The sequence below is a fragment of the Chenopodium album genome, chromosome 4 (assembly GCF_948465745.1).
Source record: "Chenopodium album chromosome 4, dcCheAlbu1.1, whole genome shotgun sequence".
Classification (NCBI taxonomy): Eukaryota; Viridiplantae; Streptophyta; class Magnoliopsida; order Caryophyllales; family Amaranthaceae; genus Chenopodium; species Chenopodium album.
In genome coordinates, this window is record NC_137837.1 from 75258052 (window position 1) to 75269900 (window position 11849).

An 11849-nucleotide genomic window follows, 5' to 3' on the forward strand; every position below is an offset into this window, starting at 1 on the left:
TAATAATAATTAATAATAATAATAATTAATAATAATAATAATTTTAATAATTAATAATAATAATAATAATTATTAATAATAAAAATAATAATTTTAATAATTATTAATGATGATGATAATAATAATAATAATAATAATAATAATAATAATAATAATAATAATAATAGTAATAATAATAATAATAACAACAACAACATTAATAATAATAACATTAATAATAGTATTAATAATAATGTTGAAATCTGCTCTGCTCGGCTCTGCTCTGCTCTGCTCGGCTACCCTGAAATCTGCTCTGCTCTGCCGACCCCTGCTCTGTTCTGCTCTGCCCAGAAGCTCAAAAGAACAGGGCCTTAATGTGGTTGTAAGAGTTTTGATTAGATTATTGATTCGAATTGATGTATTAGCTCGATCATAAAGTCATATTAACATGAATTATTCCAAATTTCACTCGTTATTTTTAGATTATTGATTGGCTAAATATTATATGTCCAATGTTGGAGCGAAGGTTTAATTTTAAAAAAACTAGTCTCAAGTAATTTTTAACGTACTTTTAAATTGAAAAAACTATATCCCCCCCCCCCCCCCCCCCCCTCCCTTTCCCCCTCTATCTCAAATCAACGTATTTACCATCACAACAATCATGCACAACGTCGAAGGCCTCAAGGGTGGTTAACTGGTTACTTTAGATTTTAGAATATTTTGAGACGACAAAATTCCAACATAAAATAACTTTTTTTTTTTTTTTTGTTAATTAAAAGTGTGGCTAAGGAAGTAAGGAAGCCAACATCGGTGTGTTGCTAAACCAATTGTTAGACATAATAATATGTAGATAACTAGATACTCCATTATTTGTCCATAATAATATTTACATATAATTATGTCTAACAATAGTACACTAGTGTTAGACATAATAATATGTAGATATTATTTGTCCATAATTAGCTTTGTATATACTAGTGTATTGTGTATTATTGTAAACCCTAATAGAGTTGGGGTGTATATGTTGTGCTTAATCAATAGAAAGCCTCCGAGGAGTATTCTACTATCTTACACCAATAACAATTATTGATGATAGATTGATTAGTTAATGTTCCTTGTCACAACTAAATTCTCAGGGTGCCCTTCTTATCTTTTCTTTATTTATTATACTTGCATATTTGGAATAAGCCAAGGACACTCATCCTTTTGATAAGCCAAAGACGACACTCATCAGTTTAACTTACATGCTAAAATTTAGTACGTCATTTCATATCTTCTCGACTTTTTTATAATGATTGATCGAAAGTGGTAGATGTATTATATCTTCTCGACTATCAATTTAAACTTTAGTTTGAGTTGCCCTTTAACAAAAAGACTAATTTCTATTTATTAGCGTAGTAATTTATATGAAATCCTTAATGTTTACAAGAATAAATAAAGTATGTAGTTTGTACTTTAGCGCAGACAATCCAGACATAAACTCATGTTATAATATTCTCATTCTCTCTAATACATGATGTTTTCACGAACCTATTTAAAAAGCTAATCGATCATATCTTTGAAAAAAATGCATAATTTGATTTACTCCATTTTGTAGAGGTTAATACTATTTGACCGCAACTTGAAACAAGTCTTGGCATCTTCTTAATTAAAGAAGAATCAAGTTCCAATTTAAACGGACCACATGCTAAGAGAACTTGTGCACATAAAATAGAAACAATCAAACGAAAACGATGTATGATGTATGTGACTATGTGAGAGTGTGTGACACATACTTTAAGCCACTAAATCGCATAAATAAATAAACATTATCATCCTTTTTGTATTAATATAATCATGGTTTTTTTTTTTTTTTTTTTTTTTTTTTTTTTTGACTAAATTTTCAGCTTGCGTTATCCTTCCACTTTCATTATTTGTTTTTCAACTCTAATTCACAAAAAGAGTAAATGTGCACTTACTTGTATTATTGTCCCTACATGATTATTCTATGGCTCTTTACATCCTTTTAACATAGTCCGACCCTTTCCTTCTCTTATTAGCTAGTGAAAGGTAGGGAAAATAATCTTACAACAAGGTTTTGTTTGGATGGATGATATTACATTAGGCTCCACTTAAAAGGTTTTTTTTTTTTTTTTCAAATGAAATTGAGAAATAATGTAAGAAGTCATATATAGAGGTGTTTTGTGTACAAATGCAACTTCTATATTCCTATAAGATAATAAGATTGATCCGTAACTGATTAATTAAAATCAAACTATCTGATTTGGACTCAAGTTGTACTTGAATTAAGATAACTCGATTATGATTGATCTTATTGAAATTGACCTCAAAGCATATTAGTTTTCGATTCAATATACGCATGCAATATAACTTGGAGCATCATTTTGTAATATAAGTATAATTAAGAACTTTATATACAATATATAAAATTGTGAATAGACCTAAACAAGTTAAAACTTACCTCCTTCGCTTTATTAAAGAATATACTTATTATAATAGCTTATGTTATCTTGTAATATGGATTGATTGGATTGGGTTCGAATGTGATGATTTGACTTTTGGTTCGAATGTCAAGTAATTTTTGGTTCAAGTCCATCAATCAAAACTTGTTCAGATCCAAAGCATTTTGGTTAAATGCATAAATGATTTTTTTTTTTTTTTTTTTTTTTTTTTTTTTTTTGGTGCGAACGAGGAGCAAGCCCCTAAATGAGAGAAAAGCTGATACATAACTAAAAAGAAAAAAGCAAAAGCATAACAAAAATAGCAGAAAAACAAAAACAAACTAAAGCAAAAAACAGAAAAACTAAAAAAAAAAAAAAAAAAGAAAAGAAAAAAGAAAAAAAGAAGAAGCCTTGACTAACTAGTTACCCTAAGACGGTACCATTCTAGGCCCTATTACCCCTCTTAAATCCTCCAATAAAACGTTTAAGCTAAGACACCTTTATTATATACTCATTTTTGTGCAACACATATGTAACAATCCTCTCCCAACAAGATATACAACCCTATGTCACGTATATGTAAACCTATCTCAACAAGACATACAACCATACATGACGTATAACAATTTTTATAAAGTGATTCATACAAAGATATGGGCTTAATTACGGTGGAATAGTATAAGTGACATATGGTTATATTAGCGTGTCAAACCTCATTCGACCGATTCGATCTAGAAAATACTTGATTCAGATTTTGACTTGTATGAACACAATATTATTAGATGACTGAAATTTGAAATAGACTCAATTTAACACGACCTTACCAAATCTAATCCGAACACCCGAATTGACACCTCTAGATTTATACAAGTAAAAGCAAGTCGAATCCTTAATTTTTAGTTGATTAGTGTTTACTAGCTAGGTTTAATTGTTGACCATTTAGTTAGAAGAGAAATGGAATCGTTAAATTTACCTATATGAGTTTAGGTCGATTAATTTAATTCATATAACTTTCAAGTTTATTAGCAAAGATCTTATCATAAAATATAGACCAATTTCAACATTCATTACCATATTTATTTATGAAACATGTCAATTTAGGTTAAGTAAATTCCAATTCAAAAATTAGGGCCATCAAATGTATATACATGGGTCCAAAAATTCACATCGGATCATTTTTGCAATGTCTTCAGTAGACAAAACTAACTCATCATATGTTGAATAACCTAAACCCAACCAAATCAAAAGTGGATGACCAAAGACTTGCATGAACTGAAATTGACTTGACTTAAGGTCGAAACAAAATGAATAGAAACTCAAATGGATTGAAATTACTGCATCTTCAATGATATCATATATATAACTAAAATTAATTTGTTCTAGTAAGTTTATCATCAACAAACTTGAAAATGACCTAATTTAATAGGACCCAAATTTGACTTATATCCGATTGCACCTAACTCGTATTCAACCCAAAACTGTTGTCACCTGAATACAATGCATTTTGAATGAATTTATCCTGTATTTGATCTAAACGACCTATTTACTACCTCTACTTTTAACTATTTCGTATGAATCTACGTGTGGAGAGAACGAAAGGGATGTAAAATTGATAGGTTGGGTTAGCAAGCCCATGTACATGAGTAGTCGAGTAGAACACGCTCACACAATCACACCCAAAGAAGAAAGAAGGTTCCTCTTTTTTAAGATAGTGAAATCATTGATTATTGGTTGATGCTTCTTGGAATCTCCTAAAAAACAATTCCTCCAAAAAAATTCACTCTTTTTTTCAATTGTCACAGATTCTCACCCTCTTTTTTTGACACTTCCAAAAAAAAAAAAAAATTTAACTAACAAAAAATAAAAACAGTTGTATATTATTAAAAATAAAAGAAAAATACATCCTCTCTCTTCCACCGCTTTCTCTCTCCACCCTACCCCCGAAAATCCCTCTCTTTCTCTCTCTATTCTCGCCGGAAAATTCCGACCCAATTTTTCCTGGAATTTCCCGGCAATTCTACCGGAGATGGTGTCCCATGAAAACCCTAATTGGTTGTATGATTATTCTTATATAGATGATATCCAGATCTCTGTTCCTGATTGTAACTTTTCTGCCCCTAATTCTGCCTTCAATAATTGTCAATTGCAGCAAGCTTTGAATGTTCCATTTAATGTCAGGTAATTTCCCTTTATTTTGTGTTGTTTGTAATTTAATTTTTGGGGGAATTTCATGTGAATTTTTTTGTGAGGCTAGGGTTTTCAATTTTGACCCCACTTGATGATTTTGTTAATTATGTGGCTAAAAATTAAAATTTTGGGGAATTTGTGAATTACTTATTATTTTTTGAGGAATGAATTATATGGGTTTTTATTTTAATTTGATTTTGCTCTTTTAATTGAATTTTCGGATTCGCCTTTCCTCTGTTGGAATCTGGTGAATATATGATTAGGGTTTGTGTTTTTTTGAATTATTTTTCGATTTTTCATGTACTTTTGTTAAATTTGCAACGTGCATATAATTAGTGTCAGTCTTGATAATGATTTTATTAAACATTATTGTATAAAGTTATTTTTTTTTTTAATGCATCAATGAAGGATAAATGTTTCAAGTTTGGTAGTGTTATGTGATAGCTTTTGATTTCGAAGTTGTTCATTAATACTAGTGAATTGTGGCGCCATCTTAATATTTATCCACCACCTCTTGTTCGAGTTTGAGATGATGCTTCATACATTTTGTGAGTTGGTAATATAGGAAGAAACCATCAATATATTTTATGAAGTGCATTGCTGAATGAATGAATGGTTAAGTAAAACAGGTGGAGTTGTTTGGGGAGATCGAATACTAGGACCCGAGAAAATTAGGTGAGGAGTATCGAATTTAGGATTTAGATGGGATTATGGAGGTGCAATAAGTTGTGTGATTTTTGATGTCTAAAAATTGTTCCTGTGGCGATGATTCAGGAATCCTTGCTATTACTTTGATGTTTAGATTGTGGAGTTATAATGTAAGGGTTCCATTGTGCACAGTTGCACACCTTAAGCCAGTATGAAGAGCTCAATATCGGGATGAGTCATTCTGCATTGGGATAAAAATTTCCTTGTATTACTTTTAATGCTAAATCCTGGTTGTGATTAGTTACTTTTATTTTGTGGTGTTCTATGCAAACATGACACACTCTCTAATACTCATAGTTTTTCTATGTTAAAAGGTATTCTTGGGATCACACTCTCTAATCTCAATACATAATATCAGTATTTTCTTATACTTGCTCATTGTTTATCTCAGTGCGGACATAGATGGAACTTATGGTGATTCAGATGCCCCCAAGGAGAACAACTCAAAAAAGAGGTATGCTTTATGTTCTTTTTATTTCATTTTGCAATCTTTTTCTTGGACCTTTATTATTTAGTTCTGCAGCTACTGATTATGGCGAAAAAAGAGTTCAATAGAGTTATGTGACTTAGAACTTGGAAGATCTATTCAAAATGTGCTAAGTTGGAGAGATTAAGAATGAATCAAACTGGCAGAACCTTTGTTCTTGGACTGTGAGCTTGTGAGAGATTGTGGCCTTGTTTTTTTTGGTCCTTCTTTCAGGTTACTGCCATTGTGTTTATTGACAAGACATGAAAGGTGGCTTTTATTTTTATCAATAAATAATAATTGAGTATCAATCTGCATAATGTGGTAGGGCTTAAAAGATATTTAATCATACTACATCACTTTTCCATCATATTCAATTTATATTTGTAAGACCTCTCTACATTTATGCATTGGGTGCCTCATGTGAGGCATTAAGGGAATGTTGTTGTGTTGAGGTATGTTTTTATTGGTAATGTTAGTAAATCATATCATGTTCCCTATTACAGGGGAAGATCAGAATCATGTGCTCCATCTAGCTCCAAAGCTTGCAGAGAGAAGGCACGTAGAGACCGACTTAATGACAAGTTAGTTCTCCTTCCTTCTATATAAGTTTGTCAGATTAATCGGTTTGCACTGGTTATAGATACGGCTTTTTATTAGAATTGCTTGTAGCAGGATGCACAATAGGTACTTATTGTTGCTTTGCATGTGTTAATGAAATATTGTTGTACGTCTATGTGTAGGTTTATGGAATTAGGTGCAATTTTGGAACCTGGTAGAACTCCTAAGACTGACAAGGCAGCCATTTTGAGTGATGCTGTTCGAATGGTGACACAGTTAAGGAGTGAGGCCCAAAAGTTGAAGGACTCGAATTCGAATTTACAGGAAAAGATAAAGGAATTGAAGGTCTGTGTTGACTATCAGTTTTTGCTTAGCATTGTAAATTTATAAGATCTTTGCAAAATGATAATAAGTTTGTTTATTGTCCTCTTTAGACTGAGAAGGTTGAACTCCGTGATGAGAAGCAAAGGCTGAAGGCTGAGAAGGACAAGCTAGAGCAGCAATTGAAGACCATCAACACCCAGCCAGGATATATCCCCGCCCCAACTGCTATCCCTGCTTTTGCTCCACCAACTCAAGCTCCAGGAGGCAAGTTGGTACCCTTCATGGGATACCCAGGAGTTGCTATGTGGCAGTTCATGCCTCCAGCTTCAGTCGATACATCTCAGGATCATGTGCTCCGCCCACCGGTGGCTTAATTGGATGTCATTAGTCCTTTGTTCAGGATTACTATCATCACCTCTTGATTTTCTCCTCCCTCCCCTTTTTTTTTCTCTTCTTTTCAGGGTCCTTTGTCAATTTGCCATTTGACTGTGCACTACTTTTGTGCTGAAGTCTACTAACAAACTACATTGATGGAATGTGGAATGTGTATGTGAACAGTGGAACTTCAATGAAAATGCCGCTTCTGGTGGTTGAAAATGAAATTGTAAATGTCTGATTAGTATTGCTGCCCTGTTTAGCCATCTTGTAAATCGGTTCTTCTGCCCCCTTGACTCCTAGTCTCAGGTTTACCTAGGTCTCATTTGATTGGATGTAAGCGACTTTATGAAAATTTTAAGGCCTTTGGAAGGACGAGAAATTGCAATGTCTTGTTCACTTGTTTTCATGGAATAAGTTTTTGGAATAAGTTTTTCCTTTGGTACATAAGTGTTGCTATTGTTACTTGGTTATATGTGGCAGTGGTCTTATTTGGCAATAAGCTGTTGACTTTTTTATCTAGCTGGTTTGACTAGTTGGTATCATCAAAGATTTTATAAGCAATGTTAGTCAATGGCCAACTCTTAGCTGTTTATATGATAAATAATCAACATTAGGATAATGCTATCAAAAGTCAATGTTTAAAGGTGGTTGTTGCCTTAAACAACAATATTCTCATTTTAGTAAGAGATTTGCTTTTTTGCATTATTAGATTTTCTTGTATCAAATATATTTACTCTAATTTTGGCTGTTTGATCGCATGAAAAAAGTCAAAACACGAAAATAGTAATGAATTACTTGTATGGTCATATTCGTATATGATAGCTATTCATATTGTTATTTAGAAAGTTTGTAACTTTATCTAAGAACAAGCCTTGTTTGTAATTTTAATGTTAGGTGGAACACAAATTATGCAATTTTTATGGGTCTTTTTCAAAAATGGAAGATGAGGTTATTGTTAAAAAGTATGGTTTGATGATTCATTGATTCGCCATTGAAGCTCCATAATAGGATTAGGACATTATGACTAAGTCAAATGGTAGCAAATGCTTGGTAAGCACGCGTAAAAGTTGCCTATGCAAGAAACCAAATTGTGCGTAAAAAGTAGTGTTGAATTAGTAAAATTAAAGTATTTATTTATCTGAAAGTACATGTGATAACAATACTAGTGAACTGAAGTTTATGCCAAATTTATTTGTACAAAATACTGAACCAATATAAATTAGTCAAGCTTGGCTCGCACCACCAACCGTCAAGGCGCCAAATTAGACTAGTCTTCAAATGTAAGAATCCAAACAAAGTGAGTCCAATAATATGAAGGAGATTGGAAAATAGATGGAAAAAACTCGTTTGGATCTGGTACAAATTCTTAAATGAACCTAGTTCACACTAATTTATTGTGGACCATTAACATTAGAGATAATATGATTTTTTTATTAATAAAAAAAATAGGTCACTATATTAAAATAAAGGTAATTATGTTGTCTATTAAAAAAAAAAGGTAATTATGTTGAAATAAAAGTTAGTGTGACATTATAAAAGCTATGAAAGGTTAATTTTTTAAATGAAATTTTTAATATAATGGTAAATATGAATAATAAAGATCACTATGTTAAAATTAGGTCACTATTCAACATAATGTCGTACTCTAAGTTCATAATAACATTAAAGGTCACTCAAAATTTTAAAAAAAGGATACTATGTTAAAAATAAGGTTACTATGTTAAAAATAAAGGTCACTATATTGAATATAATGTCAATTACGTGTGAATAAAACTTAGGCTCACAATAATATTATTGTGAACCAGTCCACGCAAGATTTTATGTGGATCTGGTTCAAAAAAACATTATCGTAGATTTGTAGACATGAGTTTGTTGAATTTAATTAATATGATAACCCTAAATTTAATATAAGGATCTTTATTAATATTGTGTGAATCTAACTCACAATATTATTTAATATTATGTTGATAACCCTAAATTTAATATAATGATTTGAGGTTTACGCGTGCAACTAATATTATGTTGATTACAATTATCCTAATTTTAACGTAGTGACCTTATTATTTATATGGACAAATGTATTAAAACTCTCGTTATAAAATTTATTACTCTAATCTTTATTCCAACATAATAACATTAATTTTAATATAGTGATTTTTTATTGATACAACAACCTATAATACAAAATAACAAAATTTAGTGTTAAAAAAAAAAGTTTAAATAGTGACACTAACATAATTTTACATAAATCTGATGACTAATAATCAATTTCTCACAACGCTATTAAAGGATTAGGCGTATCTAAGGCTTTTTACTACTCAGTTGTTTATATGGATAGGTAAAAATTAACGTCTAATAACCATCAAATATAGACTTGGATACACCTGTGACCTATCTTTATACTTGTATGATTGAATATTTGAATACAAGATATAGATTATCTGTTATTTAGTATGTTCATTAATTAAGTGAAAAGAAATGAGGAGATGGAGGGATGGTTAGTCCCTCTATCTCCTCCCCATGTGATAGGGGTTCAACTCCTCGCAGCCCTCAACCTCTTCCATTATAACAAGCAGCACTTGTCGTTTCATTGATATGCACCTATTCTTCTTTAGTATAATTTCGTACATAAATCAACCCAAAAAAATAATATGTCAAAATCAATTAAATTTGGCTAACTTTAAACTTAATTTGATTATGTAAAAGATATTATTTGAATATATTTTATCTTAAATCAAATTAAATCATAATTTTATACTCAAATTAAATCAAAATTAAATAATTTATATTATAATTAATTATAAATTAACAAATTACATGAAACTACGTATATATTGGATACAACATCCCGTGCCAAAGATTTGGCAACGGTTTGTTGGCCTAACCATTTTTGGAAGGCATGAACCCGCCAATGTTAGGCGGGATGAACTTGAATTGCTAGGGTCATACTGTAGGAGTTTATAGGTATTACGCAGCGGAAAAACATGAATCATATTCAATCAAGTACCAATCCCAAGAATCACATGCATAACACACAAGACACATAATCATACCTTTGACGCGTGAATTCCACGAAGCTATTCGACTGGCAAATCAGGGAGAGAATAGAGCCCCAGGCGTTGCTCCTCTACTTAGTCCTCGAGATTCGAACGAGCCGTCCACCAATACTAGATTGGTCGAGTGATGGAGGAAAACCGCGATCACCACCTTTATGGACAACCGACCACCGCACGAACCACCACCACCGCGACACACCACCGGCGCCTAGGAGGAGGAGAGAGCCGTGAGAGAGAGAGGACTATGAGAGGGGTTGGGTTTCGTGTTTGCTAATTAGGGTTTGATCACACTGATCAGTTAATTGCTTACTTACTGCAAACCTAGGCACCTAGTCTGTTTATAATCTCATTATAATTAGACTAGGGCACGAAGCCCAAAACTCCTTCTAATCCACTACATGGCCGGCCACCTAGAGTGATGAGGCCCATGATGGGCCTCGTCCTCTAATGCTCGATCTAGCCCCTTTGTGTGACCTTATAGGATCCGTCCAATTGGGCTTTGAACTATTTTACTAGTCCAAAGATCGTTAGTACCTCTAGCTATGGCAAAACGACGACCCAAATGTACGAACTTAATTATCTCCATAATTTGATCCATTTATATATCTAGTAATTGCACACGACGAAGACATAACTCCTTCAATCTCCCACTTGTCTGAGACAAGGGTGCAATATTCAAATTCCTTAAGTCAATATATGTGTCGATTTGATAATATGATTGCATCACATGTCGAGATCATATTAATCTACAAATCGTTTCTTGAAATCTGAGTTAGAATTACAAAACCAAATGATTACTGTGTAATGCATTTGAACGCGACCACGTATTTTCTGAATTCTCCCTCTTCAAGCGGCCATGACACATTTCCTAATTTAATAGGTAGACTCTATCCAATCTTGTGGTAACATGACTCCCACTCAACTTCTGAAATAACCGGGAAACACCCTTTATAATCTCCAGTTACGGCTAGACGTTTGAGTGTACCACAATCACAACATCCATTGAATGAAATCAATGTTCCACTCATGTCAAAGGAATCCACTAATATATATGGAAGCTCTATACTTGAACTTCAAAGTAGGTCAATAGTTCGATCATGCATCATTCATGCATATCCAAGTGATTGACCGAGCATCACTATGCCCCTATAGCCCATGAAACTGCGCTATCCAATCAATCTTACATGCTAGTTCTTTTATTGAAATCATTTATGTCCACTTTAATGATCTCGAACTAGGAACTTTAAATAATATATGAATTTTGTTCACCTGTGGGGTTTCAATTCACCAGGTCATCAACCTGATGATCCCATCAATTCATAATTATTTTGGACATTTTATTTAATTTCCAAAACCATAATTAAATAAGAGAAATAATAATTTCTATTTTAAACATAATTCTGCAAATTGATGCATTTCTCATGTAATATGTTTTCTCAAAACATATACAACTTAAATTACACAACTTACTTCAATCCTTAGACTTTAATATGACTCTCATATCTTAGTCCATGGAAGGGGTTTAGTGATTTCTCACTCATAATAAAACTTTGCAGAACACGACCTTCCGCTGGTCAATGATCTCATAATTGAGGTGATATCTTATATCCTTTTGTTTGGATTTGTGATGTGACTCTGGCTCCTTTGTTCTTGGGCAAAGGTGACCTGTTAGTCACATGATCCGAACTTCCTCTCTAACTATCTCACTATAGTTTAATACACATATTCTGACATTGAGTATGCAATAGT

General features: G+C 32.3%; 1 protein-coding gene across 1 annotated transcript; it reads left to right on the top strand.

The window, feature by feature from the left end:
- The first annotated feature begins 4171 nt into the window (after positions 1 to 4171).
- On the top strand, positions 4172 to 7268 carry LOC145629346 (transcription factor ILR3-like). The gene is made up of 5 exons (XM_081681921.1): positions 4172 to 4598; positions 5707 to 5769; positions 6288 to 6365; positions 6525 to 6687; positions 6777 to 7268. The coding sequence occupies exons 1-5, from the start codon at positions 4447 to 4449 to the stop codon at positions 7038 to 7040; spliced, it is 720 nt and encodes a 239-aa protein (XP_081538047.1). The 5' UTR covers positions 4172 to 4446; the 3' UTR covers positions 7041 to 7268.
- The last annotated feature ends 4581 nt before the right edge of the window (positions 7269 to 11849 follow it).

What these genes read in the sequence shown, in the direction of transcription:
- LOC145629346 (XM_081681921.1), top strand. Translation starts at nt 4,447, where the DNA reads ATGGTGTCCCATGAAAACCCTAATTGGTTGTATGATTATTCTTATATA. An exon ending in AATGTTCCATTTAATGTCAG is followed by an intron (nt 4,599 to 5,706) that starts GTAATTTCCCTT and finishes TGTTTATCTCAG; the next exon opens with TGCGGACATAGATGGAACTT. An exon ending in GAGAACAACTCAAAAAAGAG is followed by an intron (nt 5,770 to 6,287) that starts GTATGCTTTATG and finishes TCCCTATTACAG; the next exon opens with GGGAAGATCAGAATCATGTG.